Genomic DNA, 26,575 nt, shown 5'->3' with positions numbered 1-26,575 from the left:
AGGTGTGAGCCACCGTGCCGGGCCCATGCGTACTCATGTTTGAGAAGCATTGCTTTATACCAAAGACTATGAAGCAGAGGAAGTCATCCAAGATATGGAAAATGCATCAAGTTCATCACAGTAGTATTTATGACAGCATCAAAATTGGAAGCTACCTAAATGCCCAATAAAAGAGAAATAGTGAAGAAAATTGTGGGTTTTCTCCTGAGTGGACTGTCATGCAGCTGTTACAAATGATGTTTGGAAATACCTTGTTTACCATCAAAAGCTGCTTTCCATATCATGAAATGTGACAGAAGCGGTCCATGAAACTGCATGATCAGCAGAACTGTGACTATGAAATTAACATACATATGAAAAAACACTAGAAGAAAATAGGCCAGCATGGGACCAGATGAGGGATGGGGAAGGCCTGTTTTTGTTTTTGTCTGTCCTTGTCCTAATTCTCTGTGGCTGTATGGTCTATATTTACCCTATCACAATCCCTCAAAAAGCCCACATTTGGGTCATTGCCAGGATAGGATGATTTTTCCATTTCCATGAACTGTTAGGGGTATTAAGAAATCTTAATACCCCCAATGCCAGTCCATATCCTCTGTACAAGCCTAATCCAAAGCCCTGTTTCCAGGGCTTTCTTAGGTCAGCCTCACTCACCCTGACATCTCTCTACCCCAGACCCTCAGCAGATGCAGAGCCCCTTTGTCTAGCCTGGATCTCCCCTTTCAGGGTTATACCAGGGGACATATTTTCTGCATTTCCATGATGACAAATGTTCTGTGTGGGTTTATTTCAACCTGAAGTTTGGCTATGTCCAGAGGGCAGCTGGGGGTTATTGTATGGATACATGAGGTGAGAGAAAATAGTAACAGAGGACATTAAAAGAGCGCTTCCTGGCCAGGCATTGTACTTCAGCCCTGTAATCCCAGCACTCTGGGAGGCGGAGGGAGGGAGGATTGCTTGAGCCCAGGAGTTCGAGACTAGCCTGGCTAACAGGGTGAGACCCTGGCTCAACAAAAATTATAAACAAAGTTAGCTGGGCGTGGTGGCCTGTGCCTGTAGTCCCAGCTACTCAAGAGGCTGAGGTGGGAGGATCACTTGAGCCTGGGAGGTGGAGGTTGCAGTAAGCCGAGGTGGTAGCACTGCACTCCAGCCTGGGTAACAGAGTGAGACTCTGTCTCTAAATAAATAAATAAGCACTTCCTGAGTGCCAGCCTCATTGTATGACTTTATGTTTATTTTTTATTTTTATTTATTTTTTATTTTTTATTTTTTTTGAGACGGAGTCTCGCTCTGTCGCCCAGGCTGGAGTGCAGTGGCCGGATATCAGCTCACTGCAAGCTCCGCCTCCCGGGTTTACGCCATTCTCCTGCCTCAGCCTCCCGAGTAGCTGGGACTACAGGCGCCTGCCACCTCGCCCGGCTAGTTTTTTGTATTTTCTTTAGTAGAGACGGGGTTTCACTGTGTTAGCCGGATGGTCTCGATCTCCTCACCTCGTGATCCGCCCGTCTCGGCCTCCCAAAGTGCTGGGATTACAGGCTTGAGCCACCGCGCCCGGCTGACTTTATATTTAATCCACACAACTACCTGATGAGGCAGGCATGTCTCTCTTTAGCTATCTGGAACAGAGAGGTGAAGCTGCCTATCCAGGGTCACACAGCCAGTAAGTGGCAAAATCAGGACAAGAACCCAGGTCTTTCTGCCTTCAGAGCCTGAGCTCTTTTTCACAATTTAACTTAATTTAAATAAAAAATCTTTTTGAGATAGGGTCTTGCTCTGTTGCCCAGGCTGGAACACAGTGGCATGATCATAGGTCACTGCAGCCTTGACCTCCTGGGCTCCAGCGATCCTCCTACCTCAGCCTCCCAAGTAGCTGGGACTACAGGTGTGCCCCACCACATCCAGCTAATTTTCGTATTTTTTTGTAGAGATGGAGGTTCCCTATGTTGCCCAGGCTGGTCTCTTACTCTTGGCCTCAACTGACCCTCCCTCCTTTGCCTTTTATAGTATTGGGATTACAGATGTGAGCCACAGCGCCCAGGCAGTCCGAGCTCTTACCCACCATCTCCTCAGGGACAAAAATGAGTGATGTGTTGATACAGAAGGTACTTCTGAACCAGGACCTCTGAAACTGTGCTTTCCAAAAAATCCCCTTGGAAGTGCTTCCAAAGGTAGATGCTGATTCAGCAGGCTTGGGGTTGGGCCCAAGAATCTGAATTTTCTAGTGGGCTCCCAGTGATGCTGATGTTGCGGCCCAGGGATGCTCTTTGAACAGCAGGATCTAGAACGCATTTCTGTTGGCCTTGTAAGGCCTCATGGTTTGTGTGCCCTGCGATCGAAGGGCAGGGACTAGGATGTCCCCTCCCCGCAGTAATCCCATCCACGCCTCCTGGGTTGGCCCCAGCTGCCTCAGCACCATCCTGACCAGCCTGGCCGACCAAGTCTCTCTAGCAGCCCTGCAGGGCGTCCTTGGTTGCGTGCCCCAGCATTTCCTCCTGCCAGTTGGCTGGTGGGTGATGGGCCGACTGTGACAGCTTAGCCAGAGTTCCCGTCCAGAAATGTCTTGAGCTCAGCCAAGGTAAAAGCTGCCCCGCTGTCAGAAATCAAGTGCCTGCCGGGCCTCCGGGCATGACTAATTGAGGCGGAAGAAATACTGTAACTGCTGACGTTTCAGATGGAGCTGGGGGTTGCTTTGAGGAGGCAGCCTCCACAATCAAGCCCTTTCCTGGAAAGGCCCAACCAAATCAGCGTAATAGCTCCCAGTTCTCAAATACCTCCTGTGGGCCAGGCACTGGGCTAAGAGCTTCGTGTTGATATGTTTTGTCTAATCCTTTCAAGAACCCTGCAAGAGGCTGGGTGCGTTGGCTCACGCCTGTGATCCCAGCGCTTTGGGAGGCCGAGGCAGGTGGATCACCTAAGGTCAGGAGTTTGAGACCAACCTGGCCAACATGGTGAAACCCCGTCTCTACTAAAAATACAAAAATTAGCTGGTGTGGTGGCACACATCTGTAATCCCAGCTACTTGGGAGGCTGAGGCAGGAGAATCACCTGAACCCAAGAGGTGGAGGTTGCAGTGAGCTGAGATGGGGCTGTTGCACTTCAGCCTGGGCAACAGGAGTGAAACTCTGTCTCAAAAAAAAAAAAAAAAAGGAACCTTGCAAGAAAGGTCACTGATGAGGGAACTGACCCTCAGAGAAGAGAGGAATGCTGGACACCAACCATTACATAATGGAGCCCATTTTGGAACTTGGGTCTGTCTTACTCCACAGACCATATGCTTGATCCTAGAGCAATGGTTTTTGAATTGTGCTCCATGGAACCCCGAGCGCTTCACAGGCTGCTGTGGGAGGGAGGGTGGTGGAAAAGGAAGTAGCACAGCAGGCTGGGCTCCAACCCTTCTCTGTCCTTCTCCCAACGTGGTTTTACTTTGATGTGATTGATGTATTGAGCTTCTGTGAAAGATTTCTTGGAAGAAATAATTTCAGGACCAAAAATGTTTGAAATCCATATCACACTGCCTCCCAAAACAAATGTGGATTATTGATCAGGGTTTCTTGCACACATTTCAAGGAAACATCATTCCCTTTGGTGGACTTGCCAAGTGGCATGGCTCACGTAACCCTCTCTGAGCTCCTTTGCGATGTCAGGTCATCCCGTTCAGAGCTTCTGCAATGGGCTGTGAATTGTGTGAACTCCTTGGGAAGGAAGGTTCACTGCCAGGCAAGGTCTCCGCATTCTTTTTAAGAAGCACATCCATATGGATTAGAGTGACAATACCCTGGGATAGAGTGGCCTGAAGAGACCCCTCAGGGCCTTGTATTAATTAGGATATAGGTTCAGCTGTTGTAACAGATGCCAAAGTGACAAGGCCCTTAGCTATGAGAGAAACCTATTCTTCTCTCACATGTAATAGTGCGAGCATAAGTAAGCAAGGGTTGATGTTGTGTCTCCGTGGTGTTGGGGGCCTAGGTTCCTGCTATCTTGCGCTTCTGCCTTCTAAAACATGCGCTTTCTATTTTGTAGCTCAAGACGGCTGTTTCAGCTCCCACCATCACATCTGCATCCCAGCCAGGCAGAGGGAGGGCACCCCAGTTTTTTTTGTTTTTTTTTTTTTGAGACAGAGCCTCGCTCTGTCACCCAGGCTGGAGTGCAGTGGCACGATCTTGGCTCACTGCAACCTCCACCTCCTGGGTTCAAGTGATTCTCCTGCCTCAGCCTCCAGAGTAGCTGGGATTACAGGTGTGCATCACCATGCCCAGCTAACTTTTAAATATTTTTAGTAGAGACGGGGTTTCAACATGTTGGCGGAGCTGGTCTCAAACTCCTGACCTCAAGCAATCTGCCCACCTCAGCCTCCCAAAGTGCTGGAATTTCAGGCGTGAGCCACCGCACCCAGTCCCCATTCTTTTTTTTTTTTTTTGAGACAGAGTCTTGCTCTGTCAACCAGGCTGGAGTGCAGTGGCATGATCTCGGCTCACTACAACCTCCACCTCCCAGGTTCAAGTGATTCTCCTGTGTCAGCCTCCTGAGCAGCTGGGATTACAGGCGATACCACCACACATGGATAATTTTTGTATTTTTAGTAGAGATGGGGTTTCGCCATGTTGGCCAGGCTGGTCTCGAACTCCTGGCCTCAAGTGATCTGCTGTCCTCAGCCTCCCAAAGGCATGAGCCTCCAGACCCAGTCACCCATTCTTATTAAGGGCAATCTTTCTGCTCATCATCCATTGGCCAGACATAGTCATATAGCCATACCTAGCCATAAGGAGGGCTGGGAAATATGGTTTAACTGTGTGCTTGTGTGCCTAGCTGTAACTGGGAGCCTTTGCAACTCACGGAAGGAGAGAATGGTTATCAGGAGGCGTTTATTAGTCTTTGCCGTGGGTGGGGTTCCTCCATCAAAACTGCCCATGTGGGTGGCAGCGTGATAAGGGGCCTATGGTGGCAGTTGGGAAGTGTCCCCAGAGTTGGTGAATTCCAAGCCATGGGACTCTTTTTCCCAGTGGCCAGCCAAGAAGCTAGCAGTGCTTGACTTTAGAGAAGAAGAATCATGGTGGTGTTGGTGGAGAAATAAAACTCTGTAAAATATTTCAAGGAGGTTTATTCTGAGCCTCTATGAGTGATCACAGCCTGGAGAAAACACAAACCCAAGAAGCCTTGAGTAAGTGATCCTGAGACAGGTGACAACTCTACTTTATACATTTTAGGGAAGCACAAATTACCGGCAAAGTCATAAATTAATATATGGAGTTTATATGTTGGTTTGGCCCCAAAAAGGCAAGCTATCTTGAAGTAAGAGCTCACAGGTCATCGGTGGGTTCAGGGATTCTTTAATTTGCAGTGGGTTAAAGGAGTAAGGCTTTGTTCAAAAACCTGGAGTCAGTAGAGGCCAAGTGCAGTGGCTCATGCCTGTAATCCCAGCACTTTGGGAGGCTGATGTGAGAGGATCGCTTGAGCCCAGGAGTTTGAGACCAGACTGGGCAACAAGGTGAAACCTTGACTTTACAAAAAATTTAAAAATTAGTTGGGTGTTTGGCCAGGTGCAGCGGCTCATGCCTGTAATCCCAACCCTGTCTCTACTAAAAATACAAAATTATACAAAATTAGCTGGGCGCGATAGCACATGCCTATAATCCCAGATACTTGGGAGGCTGAGGCAGGAGAATCACTTGAACCCAGGAGGTGGAGGTTGCAGTGAGCTGAGATCACACTATTGCACTCCACCCGGGGCAACAGGAGCAAAACTCTGTCTCAAAAAAAAAAAAAAAAAAAAACTAAAATAAATAAAAATAGAAAACTTGGATTCAGTGGAAAAGAATGTTTAAGATAAAGTAGTTTGCTAATCATCATGTGATCTGCCAATCATATCACGCCATGTGTCATATGATCTGCCAGAGTCACATCCTCTCATGCCTTACCTGATATGTCATGTGATACGTCAGAGCAAGACTCAATATGCTGGGTCAGGCCAGGCGCGGGGGCTCACACCTGTAATCCCAGCACTTCGGGAGGCCGAGGTGGGTGAATCACCTGAGGTTGGTTTCTACTAAAAATACAAAATTTAGCCGGGCGTGGTGGCGGGCTAGTCACTAGCTACTCGGGAGGCTGAGGCAGGAGAGTCACTTGAACCTGGGAGGCACACGTTGCCGTGAGCCAAGATGGTGCCATTGCACTCCAGCTTGGGTTACATGAGAAAAACTCTGTCTCAAAAAACAACAAAACAAAACAAAAAAGCGCCGGGTCAGAGTGGCCTGCAGGGGTGCGTGATTTAACCCATGCCTGTCATGGCCATAGGTCCTGTTTATAATTTGATATCATATTGCCACTGAGTCCATTCTGTCTGTCTTCTGATCTCTATTTTAACATTAATGCTGGTCAATTGTGTCTGAACTGCAAAAGGGAGGGGTTACAACGAGGTGTGTCTGACCTCCCCTCCCATTATGGCTGGGAACTCAGCTTTTTTTTTTGAGACAGGGTCTCACTCTGTCGCCCAGGCTGGGGTGCAGTGGCGCGATCTTGGCTCACTGCAGCCTCAACTTTCCAGGCTCAAACAATTCTCCTGCCTCAGACTCTGCATAGCTGGGACTACAGGTGCACGCCATCACCCCGGCCAGTTTTTGTATTTTTTGTAGAGATGGTAGTTTCAACATGTTGCCCAGGTTGGTCTCGAACTCGTGAGCTCAAGTGATCCACTCACCTGGTCTTCCAAAGTACCAGCATTACAGGCCTGAGCCTCCACGCCCGATCTAATTTAATTTTTTAATTGACAAATAATTGTACATATTCATGGGGTACATAGTGATGTTTCAATACATATAACATATAGTGATCAGATCACGGTAATTAGCATATTCATAATCTCAAACATGTATCCTTGCTTTGTGGTGGGCTCATTCAGATTCCTTTTTTTTTTTTAAGGCATCTTTTATTTTATTATTTATTTATTTATTTATTTATAAGATGGAGTCTTGCATTATTGCCCAGGCTGGAGTGCAGCGGCACGATCTTTGCTCACTGCAAGCTCCACCTCTTGGGTTCACGCCATTCTCCTGCCTCAGCTTCCCGAGTGGCTGGGACTACAGGCGCCTGCCACCACGCCCGGCTAATTTTTTTTTCTGTATTTTCAGTAGAGACAGGGTTTCACCGTGTTAGCCAGGATGGTCTCGATCTTCTGACCTCGTGATCCGCCCGCCTCAGCCTCCCAAAGTGCTGGGATTACAGGCGTGAGCCACCACGCCCGGCTCAGATTCTTGCTGTCTGTATCAATTAAGGACTGCCTGGGCTCACCCTGGAGGTTTTTCCTCTGATCACCTCATAAGCAAGGCTATTCTATTTAAGGTCCTTTTGGTTCTGAGGAGCTATTTGAGCTGTCCCACACAGAAGGATTATCGCGAGGGTGCAGAAGACGATCATGGGAGACCCAAGGGCTGGACATGAAGGACAGCCAGACCTCAAGGAAGCTGGAAAACTGTTGGGAACCAGGTCCCCTCCCCCAGTTCTTACCTCCTTTTCATTAATTCATCATATGTTTATTGAAGCCAGATGTATGTAAGGTCTGCCTTTGCCTTTCTGTGGATCAGAAGTCTTCTGCAGACAGCTCAAGATGGTTTCAGTTCTTTTTTTTCTTTTTTTCTCACAGACCCTGTTCATCTTCAATGTTTTCAGTTCCTAAGTCTCCATGATCTTTCAACTCAGCTCTCCTGCCGCCAGCTTCTCAGTTTCCCAGTTTCACCCTGTGTGTGGGGGGGTGGGTGTGATCTGATTGGCTCAGGCTGCACAAGCTGTAGATTGTAGGCTTCCAAGAGATGAGCTACTTTTGAATCATGTGACTACCTATGTCCAATCAGTCTGAGGAAGCACAGGGTTATGTGGGAGACTGTGATGGGTGTAGTCAACTCAGCAGGGCCTATGGGTGGGGGGCAGACATCCTTGGGATGGGGATGGAGCATCCTAAAACTGTACAAGGTTTTTATGTACAATGTCTGGTACAAGGATATTATTTAAAATATAATGTCACGCCTGAAATTTTAGTTAGCAGGGCTCCATACAACATTGATGTTTCAGGAGCATCACAAATTGTAGACTAGGCGGGTATGGTGGCTCATGTTTGTAATCCCAGCATTTTGGGAGGCCAAGGTGGGTGGATCACCTGAGGTCAGGAGTTCAAGACCAGCCTCGCCAACATGGTAAAACTCCTGTCTCTATTAAAAACACAAAATTAGCCGGGCATGGTGGCATGCACCTGTAATCCCAGAGAATCTGGAGGGTGAGGCAGGAGAATCGTTTGATCCCAGGAGGCAGAGGTTGCAGTAGCCGAGATCTCACCATTGCACTCCAGCCGGGGCGACAAGAACAAAACTCCATCTCAAAAAAGAAGAAAAGAAAAGAAAAGAAAGAAAAGAAGAAACGAAAAGAAAGAGAGATTGAGAGGAAGGAAGGAAGGAAGGAAGGAAGGAAGGAAGGAAGGAAGGAAGGAAGGAAGGAAGGAAGGAAAGAAAGAGGGAAGGAATTAAGGAATTCTAGATTAAAAGGACTGGTTCTAGTACGCCCTGGGTAGGTGGCAATAGCTTTAATTGCATCACTGATGCTCAGCTTTGAGGAACCTGGGTAAACTCTGGCCTCATAAAGAACTGGATGGAGACAAACAATACAGGCAGTGGAGCAGCCGTGCCCCAGCTGAAGGCTCTTCTTTTTCATTCCCCAAGGCCTGAGTGGTTGGCAGAATTGTTGCACCTCCCTGGGCATGTGGACAGATTGGAGGATTCTGGCCAATCAAACCCTTTACTCAGCTCTGCTTCCAGAAAGTAAAAGGCATGTCTCTTGGTTTTGTTTGTTTTGTGACAATGTCTTGCTCTGTTGCCCAGGCTGGAATGTAGTGGCGCAATCATGGCTTACTGCAGCTTTGATCTCCTGGGATCAGGCGATCCTCCTGCCCCGGCCTCACAAGTAGCTGGGACTACAGGTGCATGCCACCATGCCCAGCTAATTTTTGCTTTTTTTTTTTTTTTTTTTTTTTGAGACGGAGTCTCGCTCTGTCGCCCAGGCTGGAGAGCAGTGGCCAGATCTCCACTCACTGCAAGCTCCGCCTCCCGGGTTCCCGCCATTCTCCTGCCTCAGCCTCCCGAGTAGCTGGGACCACAGGCGCCGCCACCTCGCCCGGCTAATTTTTTGTGTTTTTAGTAGAGACGGGGTTTCGCCGTGTTAGCCAGGATGGTCTCGATCTCCTGACCTTGTGATCCGCCCGACTCGGCCTCCCAAAGTGCTGGGATTACAGGCTTGAGCCACCGCGCCCGGCAATTTTTGCATTTTTTTAGTAGACTTGGGGGGTGTCACTGTGTTGCCCAAGCTGGTATTGAACTCCTGGATTCAAGCGATGTTTCTGCCTCAGCCTCCCAAAGTGCTTCTTGTCTTTTGAGAGTACTGGTTCATTGGCTGGATTCAGATGTCAAGTGGACATTGTAGTTGACTTTTCAACATATATTTTACCTTACAGCCTTGCACAATAGGAATGGGATCTTGGGTTCCTAGATAACCCTACCCCCCAGCTGGTGTTTGGTCTAGGTGGAAGCTGTTTAGCATCTAGGGCTCCCTAGTCCAGAGGTGGCAGGGGGCCCAGGTTGGCCCTGCCATCTTGAAGCACATGTGTTCATTCAGTGGTTGGGGAGATGTGTGCCTGTCTTGCTTCCATAAGCCAGGGCTAGTCACCACTGTCAGCCATCCCATCACTACAAGGTGCCTAGCCTTACAATGAAGCCCGCACTGAAAGTGGCAGAGAAGAAAGACTGAAAGAGCTTAGTCTTGGTCATTGAGCCACATTCCCCATCAACCCTGATGTTAGGCCTTTGCTCACCCAACTCCCATTCCCCATTCCTAGCGGAGCCATGATCCCCAGTTCCTGGGGGAAGTAGACTGGTTTGCACCAATCTGGCACGCCCTGGCCCTGTAATAGTCGGGGCCACATCAGACTGAAGGGAAGATCTTGCATTCCACTCTTGGTGCGAGGTTTCTCCTTTTGAACCCGACAAGGAAGCCCTCTTCGGACCAGGAGGCAGTCACACTTAGGACAACGCCCTGATGACACAAGGATCATCCATGTTCCACGCTTGCTGCCCTGCTGCCGGGCTCTCGGACGTGTGGTCTAACACAAGTCCTTCGTGTTGGCTTCACTTCCTCAGAAAAGAAATTGAGGAATCCAGAGACACCTTCCTGTGTCCAGGATGTCCCAGGTTTGGGAATGCTGTCTATGGGCTTGGATTCCCAGAGGAGGTAGCTGGTTCCTCCACAAGTGGCTTTTGTGTCACCTGCCATTGGAGATGGGGGAGGACGCTGTCCTTGTCAGAACCACACTGCACATTCTCAGCACAGTCTTGACACCACTGGCTGCAGAATCCTTGTTATTCAGCTCATTTGGCAGGCAGATGCTGAACACCCACGAGATACCAGGTGCCAGGCCCTGCGCTAGGGAGGTTCTGGGGGCGAGATGAATGCACCACCATCCCTGAGCTCCAACCTCCAGACAGTAGTCCTTCTGATTGAGATTGTAACCAATGACTGGTAGGTGGCCTGTCACCTTCCCAGAGGGCTGTTGCTTTAAGATCTCAGAGACAGTGGATAGAGGAAAGGTCACTGTCTTTGAGTGGAACCGACCTGGTTTCATACAGTTACATTATTTCTTTTTATTTTTTGTTTGGTGAGACAGGATGATCTGCCCTGTGTCAGCCTCTCAAAGTGTTGGGATTACAGGCATGAGCCACCACGCCTGGCCTAGTTACATGATTTCTAGTCTCAGTTTCCCCACTGAGGAAATGGGACTAATATGAGTGCTCACCTCCTAGGGTTGCCCTGCAGTAACAAATATGAAATGCCCAGCACTCTCCCATTACCACTCAGCAAATGCCAGCTTCCCTTCGCCTTCCTCCCATGCTCCCAAATGCTCCCCTGCAGGCTTTGTGCTTGGCTGTGCCCAGGAGTGATCCCACTGTAAGTCACCCCCTCCCTCCAGCATGCATTTTGGCCTCACCCATCACTCTGTGGCCGCTCTCAGCCAGAGCTGAGTAGATATGGCTCCTGGCTTCACTGTCCTGGAGTAATAAAAGCCAGGCGTGCCAGGAGGGCAGTCTGTTGGGCCTATTTGGGACCTGCAGCAGATTCTGCATGGCATTGCCCTTGAGCAGTCCTTCCCCTGGCAGGCCAGCTGTACTTGGCACTTCTGAGGCCTGAAGCAGAGCTTGGCCTCACCCTCGCTGGCCTGAGTAGGGCGTTAGGCTTTGAGGCTGTACCCCTCCCTCGGATCTGCTGACTCATTGGAGAGAATCAGCTTAGGAGTTAGAGGCAGCAGCTCCTTTCATTTCTGACTCTTCTTGAGTCAGAATAGATGAAAGCTTTGTGTCAGTTAAGAGGTGCCATTGCAGGGATCATTGGGAACTCCAAGAATGAGTCCAAGGATCATCCAGGTGTCAGAGCTGAGGCACGTGACACAGGGCCTGGCTTCTCTGCAGAGCAGCACTAGTTTGGATCAGACCGCTTGTTTTTGCTTTGAAGCAGAGAACTTGGAGCAACGGGCCAGGAAGATGCATTCCCAGGAATCTCACCCTTTGCAGTCTTAGCTGAGGCGGCAAGAGACATGTCAGTATCTGTTTGGGCTTCACAACTGCAGAGTGTGGCTTCTGTCCCGGGCACTCATTTCAGACGCCTGGAGGTTTGGGGAAAGCTCTCGCTGTGCGGGGCCCAGGAAGTAGGCTGATTGAAACCAGACCTTTCTCCGAGCCTCAAAGCAACTGTCTTAAACACTGGCCTGCTCAGGTTCCCAGTGGAAGCTGTATTCAGTTGACTCTGAGACTTACCTGAGAGCACCTGTTTAGCATCTGCAGGTGTCCTGCTTTGTTTCGTAAAATGACCCTATCCTGGACTTCAGAATATGTAGTGGTATCCGTAAAACAGGCAGCTATACTTCGTGGTCATTCTTTGCTCAACAAATCCTCCATTGAACACATACTCTGTGCTTAAATATGATAGATAAAGGCTGACCTTACTTTTGAGGTCTTATGATCTTACAGGAAAGGCAGATGTGAAGATGTGTATAAAATCCAAGTAAATTGTCACAAGTGTGCAAAACACCAGGAGAAAGAAGCACAGGGTGTGATGGGAATGCAACAGGGAATCAGAGAAGCTTTCTCGAGGAAGTGACTCCTGAGCTGAGGCTGGATGGGTGAGGAAGGGTCAGCTCCTGAACAGGGAAGGGGAAGAAATTTTGAGACACAGGCAGCACCAAGGTCCTGAGGCAGACAACTGTGTGGTGATTCCCAGAACAAGAAAGCAGGGGAGAGAAGGAGGTGTTGAGTCGGGGCCAGACCACCACACACGGGGAAGGATTTGTGTTTCTATGTAACAGAGAGCTAAATCCAGGGACTTAAGGAGGAGCCCTCCAGCATGTCATCAGGGACCGAGGCTCCATCTAGTTCTCCACTTCAACATCCTTAGGGTGTGGCTCTTGTCCTTATACTCACAAGATGGCTGCTGGAACTCCAGCCATCATGTCTGCATTCTAGGCAGGAAGAAGAAGGGCAAAGATAAGAGGGACAAGCAGTCAAATTTGACCTCTTTCAAAAGGCTCCACTAGAACCTTCAGCTGATATCATGAGCCAGCCTGTGTCACATGGTAATCCTTGACATCCAGGGAATGAGGTTTATTAGATGGCTACATTGCTGGTTGCTACAGAATCAGTTTTTTTTTTGAGACAGAATCTCACTGTGTCATTCAGGCTGAGTGCAGTGGCCCAATCACAGCTCCCTGCAGCCTCGACCTCCTGGGCTCAAGGGATCCTCCTGCCTCAGCCTCCTGAGTTGCTGTGAATATAGGCATGCACAGCCATGCCCAGTTAATTGTTTTATTTTATTGTATTTTTTGTAGAGACAGGGTCTCCCTATGTTGCCCAGGCTGGTCTTGAACTCCTGACCTCAAGTGATCCTCCAGCCTCGGCTTCTGGAAGTGCTGGGATTACGGGCATGAACCACTGTGCTCAATCCAAAATCAATGTTCTATTAGTAAAGAAGAGAAGGGAATGGCGGAAGGGGTGTGACCTTTGTTCTGAGTGCAACTGGGAAGCCACAGAATGGCCTAAGCAAGGGGATGACGTGGAACAGGGAAAACAACTTCAGGTTGTCCCAACCGGGCCACGGTAACACACATCTGTGGCACGGATGTTCCTTTCCTAGGGCTGCCAGAACAAATTACCACAATTTTGGTAGCTGAAAACAACAGAAATTTATTCACTTGCAGTTCTGGAGGCCAGAAATCTGAAATCAAGGTGTCAGCAGGACCACGCTCCCTCTCGAGGCCCCTGGAAAGGATCTTTGCTTGTCTTGTCCTAGCTTCTGGATCTCCTGGAAATCCTTGGTGTGCTTGATTTGTAGACAGCGTCACTCCAATCTCTGCCTTCACTGCGACAGGGATCCTCCCTATATCTCCTCTGTGTCTCTGTATCCACATCTCCCTCTTAGTTTACAAAAAGACACGGTCATTGGATTTAGGGCCCACCCTAATCCGGTCTGCCTTCATCTTGACTCGATTCATCTGTAAAGACTATTTCCAAATAAGGTCACATTCATAGGTACCAGAGGTGCACACTTGAACATATCATTTTGGGTGACATGGTTGAAACCCACTACAGCATGCAAAAGGATGGAAGGGCTATCTGGTGCTGGCTGTGTTAAGGTGGGCCACTCGTTTTCCCCTCACCCACAGATCATAAGATAGCCCAGGATTTAGGGAGGCAAGTTTATTTCCCCAATTTTAACACATTGCAAAGCACTGGTCCCCCCACCCCACCTCCAGCAAACACTTCCTAAGCACGGAGGAAGTGAGGGACCTTGAGCCATATAGGCACAGAGGTGACTTTGCCCATCCCTGCCCGTCAGAGGCTCGTAGTTCAGGGGCAAACAGATATTTAAATAATGGGCTGGGCTGGGTGTGGTGGTGCACACCTGTAATCCCAGTTACTCGGGAAGCTGAGGCATAAGAATCACCTGAACCCAGGAGGCAGAGGTTGCAGTGAGCTGAGATTGCATCACTGCACTCCAGCCTGGGCAACAGAGTGAGAATCCATCTCAAATAAATAAATAAATAAATAAATAAATAAATAAATAAATGATAATAATAATAAAAGATGGGCTGAATAGCATCTAAACTTGGTTTCCTTTCTTCAGGCAAAATTTTAAGCCAACTGATGTCTCTTAATATAAACCACTTTTTTGTTTGAATTCGGGGGAAGAGGGCGAGTTGTAGCTATGGCCATGGCAGGTGGTGCCAGGAGAACCATAACCAGCTGCAGAGTTGGGGTCCTGCAGACTATCAGATGTACAGTGTTGGGCAGGGCCCCTTATATTTTTTTTGCTTGGAAGTGGTATAAAAACCGCTCACCAGTGAATCCAGGAAGCAGGCTGGGAGGCGGCCATCGGACTCTTCCTTTGTGTAGCTCTCTCTGCACAGATTGCTATGCAGGGAGCTTTGTTTTTTTGATGGGTGATTTTTTTTTTTTAAATGGAGATGGGATCTCCAGCAGAGATGGGTGGAGATAGGAGAGACAGAAACTGAGGAAAAAGATGAAGCATTAGGTCTCCTGGAGGGTAGGGAAAGGGGCAGAAACAGAGGGAGCTGCTTTCCCGAGGGAGGCCAAGAGCTCTGGGCAGAAGCAGTGGCTTCAGTGCCTGTAGGCAGAGCTGGAGAGCAGTGCATCCCCCTTTGGGTACCCTCCCGAGACTCCAGGGCTGATGGCTGTGGCAGCAATGGGAAGCAGCATCCTTGGCCCTCACCCCAGAGGCTGTGGCATCAGGGCAGCCCCCTACCAGGTGGCTTTATGAGTAAAACCAGGAATCCAACAAGAGTGGCCCCATGTGACTCTTGCAAATAGTACACATGAGTCACCCCTTGAGGACCCCCTGAAATAAGGGATGGTGGAGGCCACTTCCAGGGGGTGGAGGTCATTGGGGAGGTAGGGGTGGAAGGCCGATAAGAAGGCAGAGTTTGGCCAGGCGCGGTGGCTCATACCTGTAATCCCAGCACTTTGGGAGGCTGAGGTGGTGGATCACCTGAGGTCAAGAGTTTGAGACCAGCCTGGCCAATATGGTAAAACCCCATCTCCACTAAAAATACAAAAATTAGCCAGGCATGGTGGCGTGCGCCTGTCATCCCAGCTACTTGGGAGGCTGAGGCATGAGAATCTCTTGAACTCAGGAGGTGGAGGTTGCAGTGAGCCGAGGAAATGCCATTGCACTCCAGCTTGGGCGACAGAACGAGACTCTGTCTCAAAAATAAAAGAAGGCAGAGTTTAAGCTGAGTGTTGAATGACTAGGAATCTGCCAAAGGGAGAAGGCAAGGGCAGCCATTCCAGACAGGAGGACCAGCGTGGGCAGTGGCACGAGTGACCACTGATGGCTTGAGGCCGTCAGGGGAGTCTGGTCTGCGGGGGTGGGTGCACAAGGATGCACGAGGTGGTGAGAGGAGAGAGAAAGAACTAGAGAGAGGCTGGGGCTGGCTCATGGTGGGATCTTGCACGCCAGCCTAAGAGCTTTGGTTTTTGTCTGGAGGACAGTGTCTTGAGGGAGCCCTGGATAGCCTGTGAACAGAGAGAGGTGTTTTTGATTGGTTTGACTGCCCCGCTGAGGATGGGTGGAGGCATGGGCTGTCTGGAGGCAGGAAGGGAGGGCAGTGGCAGAGGGAATAGCCCCTGACACCAACCAACCATGCTTTATCTGCTCCTCTTCCCCCGGCCTGCCCTGACCCCAGGTCCCCAGAGTGTGTCACTTGTCGTAAGAGCAGAGTGTCTTCTGGCAGGTGAGGATGGCAGGAACCCCTTGTCCCCACTCATGCTGGGCCCAGGGCAAGGGCCAGCTGGGCAGCTGGCAGCCTGGCAGGGAGAATGTCATTTGCTCTGCTGTGTCTGCCACCACCACCACTGGGCAGCCTGATTAATGACCGAGGGCTCCTCACCGGTCCGCAGCCCTATCTCTGTGGCAGTGGCTGCCGAGGGAACCTGCCTGCCCTGCCTGCCTTCCTTCTGCGGCTGGTGCTCTTGGGCCGGCTCCAGGAAGTGCTTCCATATCGCCCCTCTCTGGCTTTTAAGTCTTTCCGCCAACCATTTCTCTGGCCTCCTTTAAACCCTGGCCCAAGTGCTCCTCTGCAGGAGAGCCTTGCAGAATGAACCCCCAGCCCACAGCGTTCTGGCTTCTTTATTTTATCTCCATCAGGCACACAGCAAAGGCTCAGAGGTATGCCTGGAAGGAATCCTTGATGCTTCTCTCGCCTTCCCACCCCCGTGGTGATGCTGTGTGGGCTCTGGGTTCTGTATCAGCTCTGCTTGAGGGTCTATGCTCCTGTGTTTATACAAGTCCCATTCCAGACTGGCAACTCCCCAGGATCAAGAGGCAGCCTCCTCCTTTAGACTGGTGCCTTCTAAGGTCCAGATTTTTCTTTTTTTTTTTTTGAGATAGAGTCTCACTCTGTCGCCCAGGCTGGACTGCAGTGGTGCGATCTCGGCTCACTGCAAGCTCCGCCTCCCCAGTTCAAGTGATTCTTGTGCTTCAGCCTCCCGAGTAGCTGGGATTACAGGCGTGTGCCACCAGGCCAGGCTAATGTTTGTATATTTAGTAAAGACAAGGTTTCACCATGTTGGCCAGGCTGGTCTCCAACTCCTGACCTCCAGTGATCTGCCCGTCTTGGCCTTCCAAAGTGCTGGGATTACAGGCGTGAGTCACCATGTCCAGCTCAGATTTTTCTTTTCCATTACATAGGGTATTCTTCCAGGGCAGGGACTATGACTCTCCCTTGGCCTGGGAGTTCCCTGAAAACAAGGGCCCGGTTTGGGGCCATCCTGTCTGTTCCTCCCTCATGCCCCAAGCCAAGCTCAGCCTTGGTCATGGTCTGAAGGGATTCAGGGGCTGCCAGCCTCCTGGCTTGTCTGGGATCAGGAGGGTTGAGCATGAGTGCAGCAGGTGTGGATTTGACTGTGGCCAGGCCTGCTGGGGTACTCCTAGGGGCCAGCTAGTGAGCTGTCTGGGGCCAGGGGGGACCCCAGGGAGTCCTAGGCCTAAACCAGCCCTCGGGGCCACAGGTCCAGTGCCCTGGGAGGGTGGTGACTTCCTGTACCCGGAAGTCTGAGTGGGGAAGGACAGAGGGTGATTCCTGGAATGCTGACTACTCACGCCTCCTGTGGGCTTTATCTTTGGTGCTGGCAGGAGGACAACCACAGTTATTATGTGTCCCGTCTCTATGGCCCCAGTGAGCCCCGCAGCCGGCAACTGTGGGTAGATGTGGCCGAGGCCAACCGGAGCCAAGTGAAGATCCACACAATACTCTCCAACACCCACCGGCAGGCTTCGGTGAGTGCCCCAGTCCCCAGCCGTGCTTCTCTGGGCTGGGAGGCTGGGGGCCAACCCACCCTGCCTGGTCAGTGGGCGTGGCTGTGGCCCGAGGTCTGTGACCTGGGAGGTACCTTCCAGGGATTCCCATGGGACTTTGCCAGAGTTGGGGTGCCCAGTAGTGGCCCTGGGCATGTCTGCTCCCCACTCTGTCCAAACAAGCATGAGGCAGTGTGGGTGCCCAGGGCATGCTGACCTTCTCCCATCCCCTGCAGAGGGTGGTCTTGTCCTTTGATTTCCCTTTCTACGGGCATCTTCTGCGGCAGATCACCATAGCAACTGGAGGTAAGGCCACATCGTGGGGCCCCGGGGAGGGTTTGGAGACCTCAGCCCGAACTCAGGGGCCCTCCCAGGGGTGGCAAACTGGAGACAGGGTTGTGTAGATGACATGGGAGGAATGCACGTTTGGTTCTAACAGGAGCCTGATTCTCAGGAGTGGGGGTCAGTGGACGTCAGAGCATCCCGCTTGCATCAACTGACCTGCTCATGTGCGTGTGTGTGTGCGTCTCCTCGGGCCAGCACGAGTCAGTGTGGACAGCCCTGTGTCCCGGAGTCGCTGAATAAGAGGGAGAGGGAGACCCCTCTGAGAGCTTGGGCTCCTGGGGCCAGGCTCCCTATTGATAGGAGGCTTCTGTCTTTAATCCCTGCACTTCAGTTCCATATCCCACTTCCCCAGGGATGGGAAAAGCTGCGAGTCCCCTCCTCTTCCTGCCCCCTCACCCTAGAGTCTGTGTCCCGCTGAAGGAACAGGGAGGACCCTGTCTAGGGCCCTTCGGCTCCATACACACCAGACCCAGAGCCCGCCAGATGGGGATGGGCGACAGAGATCTCAGGCTCACTTCCAACTCCGCCCGCGCTGCCCTTGTTGCCCTTGGGGAAAAGGCCCCCAGAGCGGCCCCTCTGGGCCATTTCTGGTGACTCCTCTGCACCTCTCCCACCCTAGGCTTCATCTTCATGGGGGATGTGATCCATCGGATGCTCACAGCTACTCAGTATGTGGCGCCCCTGATGGCCAACTTCAACCCTGGCTACTCCGACAACTCCACAGTTGTGTACTTTGACAATGGTGAGACCGGATCTCAGAATTTAAGTCACCCAGATCCAGGGATCCCTTGTCCAGCCCTCTAGAGGAGCACAGGGCCTAGAGAGGGCAAGAGTCCCGCAGTCCCACAGCAAGGCGGCCACCTACCTTTCTCTGCTCAGTTTTCTCACCTGTCAGATGGGGACAAAAATGCCTGCCATCCAGAAGAATCTGATGAGATAACAAAACGACAGTGCTTGGCTCTTAGTCGAGGTAGAATAAATGTTAGGGGCCTTTGTTGTTTCTTACTTTCACCAGGATGTTCCTTGAACCCCATCTGAAACCAGAAGAACAGACACTCCTCCTTCTTTTATCTCAAGGAGTCAGAATAGACTCCCAAGGAGGAAAGGGGAAGAGATGATCAAGTACAGGATCTTCTGGCTCCTCTGCTGCTCCGAAGCCAGGCTGCTTTAGTGAGCTGCCCAGCTCCCGCCTCCTTAAATTTGCAAACTTCCCCATCATCCCAACCTGTGGCCATCACCCTCTGGCTGGCATTTCTGTAGGGCCCTGCTCCTTGCATGATCTCCTGTCCAGCCGGGTCTCTGTTCTTCTCCCTAGGGACAGTCTTTGTGGTTCAGTGGGACCATGTCTATCTCCAAGGCTGGGAAGACAGGGGCAGTTTCACCTTCCAGGCAGCTCTGCACCGTGACGGCCACATTGTCTTCGGCTATAAAGAGGTGAGTAGGCCCAGCTGCAGAGATAGCTGGGTCTTGGAGCCTTTCTTCATTCAGTAAATATTTAGAGAATTCACGATGTGCCAGGCATGGGACTTGCTGCTGGGAATACAGCAGTTAACAAGATGGTTGCAGGTCCTACCCTTTTGGAGCTGTAAGTCTGGTTGCAGAGATGGACAATAATTACAGGGACAAATGTAGAATCACCACTGTGACAAGCACTCCCAAGTAGAGGTGCCTGGTGCTAGCTGAGCCTTTCACACACCTCTTAACCTTGACAGAGGCCAGGGGAGGCTTTGCTGAGGAAAAGAGTTGAAATCTGAAGGATAAATATGAGTTCAGGAAGCAAAGAGGAGAATGAAGTATGTTCCGGGAGAGAAAACAGCACATGCAAAGGTCCTGAGGCAGGACAGAGCATGGCTGGCACAAAGCACTGAAAGAAGGCAGCATGGGTCAGGCACGGCAGCTCATGCCTGTAATCCCAGCACTTTGGGAGGCTGAGGCAGGTGGATCATCTGAGCTCAGGAGTTCAAGACCAGCCTGGCCAACATGATGAAACCCCGTCTGTACTAAAATTACAAAAATTTAGCCAGGCATGGTGGCAGGCACTTGTAATCTCAGCTACTCAGGAGGCTGAGGCAGGAGAATCGCTTGAACCCAGGAGTTGGAGGTTGCAGTGAGCCGAGATCGTGCCACTGCACTCCAGCCTGGGCAACAGAGTGAGACTCTGTCTCAAAAAAAAAAAAAAAAAAAAAAGAAGGCAGCATGGTGAGCCAGTGTGGTGGCTCATTACTATAATCCCAGTGCTTAGGGAGACTGAGGTGGGAGGATTGGTTTAACCCAGAAATTCCAGACCAGCCTGGGGAACATAGCGAGACACCCACCTCTATTTAAAAAAAAAAAATAGCTGGGCGCATTGACTCACGCCTGTAATCCCAGCACTTTGGGAGGCTGAGGTGGGAGGATTGGTTTAACCCAGCAATTCAAGACCAGCCTGGGGAACATAGCGAGACACCCACCTCTATTAAAAAAAAAAAAAATAGCTGGGCGCGTTGACTCACGCCTATAATCCCAGCACTTTGGGAGGCTGAGGCTGGCGGATCAGGAGATCGAGACCATGCTGGCTAACATGGTGAAACTCCATCTCTACTAAAAATACAAAAAATTAGCCGGGCGTGATGGCAGGTGCCTGTAGTCCCAGCTACTCAGGAGGCTGAGGCAGGAGAATGGCTTGAACCCGGGAGGCGGAGCTTGCAGTGAGCTGTGATGGTGCCACTGCTCTCCAGCCTGGATGACAGAGCGAGACTCCATCTCAAAAACAAACAAACAAACAAACAAACAAACAAAAAAACAGAAGAAGAAGCAGCATGGCTGGAAGGGAGTGAGGGGCAGGGGATGGGGCAAGGGAACCACAGATTTGCCCTTGAGAAATGTCACTCTAGCTTCAGAGTGGAGAACAGGTTGTTGGGGGCTTAGAAAGAATACTGGGAAGTAATTTAGGAGAAAGGTGACAGCAGTTTAGAATAGGATGGGGGGGAATGGAAAGAAACGGACAGATTTGAGAGCCACTTAGCAGGTTAAGCAACAGAATTTGCAGGTGCATTATCTAGATGGGTAAGGGAAGAAATGAAAGAAGGGAAGGGAAAAGGGTGAGCCCCAGGTTTTTGGCCTGCACAGAGTGCCATTCACCGAGACCAAGGAAAGAAGAAAATGTGCTTGGGGGGGGGGTGTGGAGAGGACTTGGAATTTGGGTGGGGTCCAACTGGGCTCCCATTGTTTTGGAGTCCTCCAGGAGGTGGTGCCATCCAGAAAGATGGGTCTGGAGCTCACAGGGGAGGGCTGGGTGGGCCCCAGAGCGTTTGGGAGGTGGACGGAGCCTCTTCTCCCTGCCGCAGATCCCTATGTCTGTCCCGGAAATCAGCTCCTCCCAGCATCCTGTCAAAACCGGCCTATCGGACGCCTTCATGATTCTCAATCCATCCCCGGATGTGCCAGGTGAGTCTCCAGGGACCCCGCAGAGGCCTTGATGGGGGTAGGACTCCGTTCAGACTGAACCTGAGCTGCTGGGGGGATGGCAGTGGCAGGGAGTAGACAAGGGGCAAAGAGCTGACGGGGAAACCAAAGAGGAAAAGAGGCCCAGTGACTTCCAGCTTTTCTTTGTTATAGCAGAGGGACCATCTTCTCCAGCAAAATCTCCAATGGGAGGCACTGCTCTGGTTGTTGAGGGGAAAGGGAGCCACAGCCCTTCCACTCAGCCCCTGTTCCATGTAGAAAACCTCCAAAGATGCCCTAGTAGCGATTTTGAGTCCTCCCAGAACACAACCATCGTGGCCTTCCCACTCCAGGTGATAAAAGGAGCATCATAGGATGCCAGGAGACAGGAATCCAGCCTCGGTCACGCCGTTACCTCCCTGTCCTTCAGCAAACCACATCATCTTTCTAGCCTCAGTTGCCTCATCTACAAAATGGGGGAGTAGCTGAAGCAGTGCTTCTCCCTCCCAGGCCATCTTCCAGTGCTGACATTTTTGGAGATCATAGCTCTTTCTCCCCTGCCCCTGCTGTCGACCCCCACTGCATGCTTCCAAGGGTCTTGGATTTGTACTCCTGGGGAGGTGGCAGGCATCCCATCCACTGCTGCTCCTTCTAGACCCTTGACTCAGAGACTGTTTAACCTGACCTCTTCTGCTGTGCCATATGCACAAGTTCTGCCATGTAGGACCCCGGGAGGTCTGGGGAGGAGCCTTTGTCTGCCCTTCCCACTCCACCTGGGCCTTGATGGGGCCTGGGGGCATACTGAACTCCACTCTCGCCATGCCGGGCTGGATGGAAGGACACCCTTGGGAGCCACCAAGTCACCTTCCTGTAGAGGGGCAAGGTACCGCCGTTCTGTGAAATCAGGGCTTCCCGGGGGAGACATCGTTGCCTATTTCTGTTCAATTCCAGTACTCGTGTTCTGAGTTCCTACCTACACACTGGGCCACTATGTTCCAGGCGCTGTTGAGATACAGGGAAGAGGAAGGGCATCTGCCCTTGAGGCATTCAGCACCTGAGCACAGCCTTTTTTTTTTTTTTTTTTTTTTTTGGAAACAAAGTCTTGCTCTGTCATTCGGGATGAATGCAGTAGTGCAATTTCAACTCACTGCAGCCTCCACCTCCCAGGTTCAAGTTATCCTCCCACCTCAGCCTCCCAAATAGCTGGGGCCATAGGCACATGCCACCATGCCTGACTAATTTTGTTATTTTTTGTAGAGACAGGGTCTTGATATGTTTCCCAGGCTTGTCTCAAACTCCTGAACTCATACGATCCTCCCATCTTGGCCTCCCAAAGTGCTGGGATTACAGACATGAGCCACCCTGCCCAGCCAAGCCTCTGTCTTTAACAGAAATTTGAGGGTTGGGGAATAATGGGGCCTTTAATTAATTAATTTATTTTTAATCTGAAGGAAAGGACCAGGGCTTAGTTAAAAGGCTTTACCCAATACCTTCTGTATGCAAAGTTCAGCGGAGTGTTAGGGGCTCAGCTCTGGAACTGGAAGCCTGAGCTGGAGTCCACACTTTCCACAAACATCTGACCTCTGGTGAGTCACTTAAGCAATCTGCATTTATTTCTTTATCTGTAAAATGGGGATAAGAGTGATACTTTGCCCCTACAGCTGCTGCAAATATGCAAGCGATAGTGTATGTAAAGTGTTGGGCCCAATGTCTGGCACATCAGGCTGTGAGTCCTGTATAAGAATATCTTACTGTGGTAAACTTTATAACTCAGTATTTTCTTTTTATTTTTTATTTTTTATTTTTTTTGAGACGGAGTCTCGCTCTGTCGCCCAGGCTGGAGTGCAGTGGCCGGATCTCAGCTCACTGAAAGCTCCGCCTCCCGGGTTCCCGCCATTCTCCTGCCTCAGCCTCCCAAGTAGCTGGGACTACAGGCGCCCGCCACCTCGCCCAGCTAGTTTTTTGTATTTTTTAGTAGAGACGGGGTTTCACCGTGTTAGCCAGGACGGTCTCGATCTCCTGACCTCGTGATCCACCCGTCTCGGCCTCCCAAAGTGCTGGGATTACAGGCTTGAGCCACTGCGCCCGGCCAATAACTCAGTATTTTATAATCCAACAGGACACCTGGTTCTGTAGCAAACAGTGCAGGACTCGGAACAAGCGGAGTCCTCATACTGTGTTGCAGGTCAGATGCTGCCACCACAGTAATTTCATACTTTCATGCAGCTTTTGTGACTAGGGACAAAAAGTCGCATGTGGTAGTGGCACAGAGTTTCCATACCTTTACTTGTTTGCACATCCCTCTTTGAGATTTTTGCCATTTCTGTGAATTACTATTCTATTTTTTGAGATGGAGTCTCGCTCTGTTGCCCAGGCAGTGCAGTGGCGCGATCTTGGCTCACTACAACCTTTGCCTCCTGGGTTCAAGTGATTCTCCTGCTTCAGCCTCTTGAGTAGCTGGGTTTACGGGTGCCTGCCACCATGCCTGGCTAATTTTTGTATTTTTAGTAAAGATGGGGTTTCACCATGTCGTCCAGGCTGGTCTCGAACTCCTGACCTCAGGTGATCTGCCTGCCTCGGTCTCCCAAAGTGCTGGGATTACAGGAGTCAGCCACCATGCCCAGCCATGAATTACTATCCATTATTATTATTATTATTATTATTATTAGAGACAGGGTCTCAGGCTGGAGTGCAGTATCCCTCATAGTAGCTCACTGCAGCCTCAAACACTTGGGCTCAAGCCATCCTCCCATCTCAGCCTCCCAAGAAATTGGGGCCACAGGCACATGCCACCATGCCTGGCTAATCTTTAAATTTTGTTTGTAGAGATGGACAGGGTCTTCCTATGTTGCCTGGGGTGGTCTCAGACTCCTGGGCTCAAGCTAACCTCCCCTGCAAGCCTCCCAATGTGCTGGGATTTCTGGCCTGGGTCACTGTGCCCAGCCTATTTACTAATGCATTTCTTTATCTTCATTTATAAAATTATATTTTTTCATGAATAAATGTGTCTAGTCTAAAATGCAAAAGATATAAAAGGATGTACAGAGATTAGATTTTTCACCTGCCCCTGAACTCTGTCTCTGTTTCCTGTCTCTCATTTCCCCTCCCTGGAGGCAAAGGGAGGGGAAACCAGGGTTCTGGGTTATCTCCAGAGCTGCAAGCCTTCAGGTAAGTGTGTGTGTGTGTGTGTGTGTGTGTGTGTGTATTTGATAGTATATGATGTCTGTGGTTCTGCACTTGAACAGAGTACATCCTGCCTGCTGTTCTGTCTCAGCACATAGTGAGCTGCTTCATTCTTCTCCTTAATGGCTGCGTGATAGTCCATTCCATGGATGGACTTTAATTTAACCTGTCCCCTGGGGGTAGACTTTTCAGTTGTTTTTAATCTTGGGCTATAACAAATAATACAGCCGGGCGCGGTGGTTCACGCCTGTAATCCCAGCACTTTGGGAGGCCGAGGCGGGCGGATCACAAGGTCAGGAGATCGAGACCACGGTGAAACCCCGTCTCTACTAAAAATACAAAAAATTAGCCGGGCGCGGTGGCAGGCGCCTGTAGTCCCAGCTACTCAGGAGGCTGAGGCAGGAGAATGGCATGAACCCGGGAGGCGGAGCTTGCAGTGAGCCGAGATCGCGCCACTGCACTCCAGCCTGGGTGACAGAGCGAGACTCCGTCTCGAAAAAAACCAACCAAACAAACAAATAATACAGTAGGTACTTTCATGCCCCTGTGTATTTCCATACACTATATTCTCAGTAGTTCAATCATTGGGTCAAAGGGCAGGGGCATTTACAATTTTGACAGCTGTGGCCAAAGTGTGTTCCATGGAGACTCCAGCCCTCTACCCACCTCATCGGTGGGCATGCCTGTCACCTACTCTTCTGCTTTCCGTGTGTCCCAAGGCAAGGTCTGGGCTGTGGCTGCTGCCATCTAATGAGTTGCCTCGAGCCCCCCCAAGGGCTGTGGTGAGAATTGGCTGAGATATCTGTGCACAGAGCACCAGGCACAGTGCCCGGCTTGGGCAGGTTGCCCAGTAAAGGCTGGTTAGCACCCACTGAGCATCTCGCCCCGGTCCACATCTTCATCTGGGCAGATCCGTGGGTGGGGTGGGTGGCACTCAAGGGTCAAGGGGCTGGTGAATGGGCCTGGTTTATTCCCAACAGGCCAGGAGTTCTCACATGTGGTGGCTCACACATGTAATCCCAGCACTTTGGGAGGCTGAGATGGGCAGATCACCAGGTCAGGAGATCGAGACCATTCTGGCTAACACGGTGAGACCCCATTTCTACTAAAAATAAAAAATAAAAAATGAAAAAAATTAGCCAGGTGTGGTGGCAGGTGCCTGTAGTCCCAGCTACTTGGGAGGTGGAGAATGGTGTGAACCCGGGAGGCGGAGCTTGCAGTGAGCTGAGATTGCGCCACTGCACTCCAGCCTGGGTGACAGAGCGAGATTCTGTCTCAAAAAAAAAAAAAAAAAAAAAAAAAAAAATTAGCTGGGTGTGGTGACGGGCACCTATAATCCCAGTTACTCGGGAGGCTGAGGCAGGAAAATTACATGAACCCGAGGGGCAGAGCTTGCAGTGAGCCTAGATCGCACCATTTCAGTCCTCACACCACTCACTCACCATTTCACTGGGTGAAAGAGTGAAACTCTGTCTCAAAAAAAAGAAAAAAAAGTGTTAGCCAGGGTCACAGTTACCCCCATGATGGGGTGGCAGGTGGGGAGGGTTGGGACCTGCTTCAGAACTTTCATGTGGCTTGGCAGGATTCAGGATTCAAGATGCAGGATTCAGGATTCAGGATTCAGTTCCCCAAGGAGGCCTTCTTTGGCTCCTTGCCTGGTAAACTTCCCCATGATGCGGCAGCTGGCTTCCATCAGAATAGGCAAGCGAGACAGCAGCAGAGGGCGAGGAAGATGCAAACCAGGGTCTTTTTATAGCTTAATTTTAGAAGTAACATCCTCTCTCTTTTTTTTTTTTTTTTTTTTTTGCCATATTCTGCTGGCTAGAAGCAAATCACAGGTCCAGTCTACATTCAGGGACTGGATTGTACCTGGACGTGGATACCAGGCAGCAACCGTAGAGGCTCTTTGGGGGCGTGTTAGCATCTGCCTGCTACACTGATTATAATCCTCTTTCCCAGGCACTGAGCAGGACAGTGTCTTGGCTCCTCCCCTAAACATTGTGAGTTTGTACATTTGTCCCTTTCTAAATGAGGACACAGATGTTCAGAGAGGCAGAGTGACGTATCTGTGGTCACACAGCTATGAAAGGAAGGATTCAAGTCCAGATCTTCTCCATTTAAATCCTGGAGTCCACCACTGAGTCTTTCTTAGACTGACCCAACGCCGTTCCACCCAGAGGAATGTTTTCCTCCTCAGCTCCCCCAAACACCCACAGCCCTGTGTGCAAACTCC

General features: G+C 50.6%; 1 protein-coding gene across 2 annotated transcripts in view; it reads left to right on the top strand.

The window, feature by feature from the left end:
* PLXDC1 (plexin domain containing 1) overlaps window positions 1-26,575 on the top strand; it is an 89,106-nt gene that overhangs the window by 29,377 nt on the left and 33,154 nt on the right. For both annotated transcript variants that reach the window (XM_015119507.3, XM_028836436.2), the window contains exons 3-7: window positions 17,230-17,373; window positions 17,628-17,697; window positions 18,356-18,478; window positions 19,052-19,170; window positions 21,063-21,162. In XM_015119507.3, the coding sequence (XP_014974993.3) occupies window positions 17,230-17,373; window positions 17,628-17,697; window positions 18,356-18,478; window positions 19,052-19,170; window positions 21,063-21,162 (556 nt within the window). The remainder of the gene's footprint in view (window positions 1-17,229; window positions 17,374-17,627; window positions 17,698-18,355; window positions 18,479-19,051; window positions 19,171-21,062; window positions 21,163-26,575) is intronic.

This window comes from Macaca mulatta, chromosome 16 (genome assembly GCF_049350105.2).
Source record: "Macaca mulatta isolate MMU2019108-1 chromosome 16, T2T-MMU8v2.0, whole genome shotgun sequence".
NCBI classification, from domain to species: domain Eukaryota; kingdom Metazoa; phylum Chordata; class Mammalia; order Primates; family Cercopithecidae; genus Macaca; species Macaca mulatta.
Note: the sequence above shows the minus strand (reverse complement) of the source record. Positions and strands in the feature narration are given on the sequence as shown.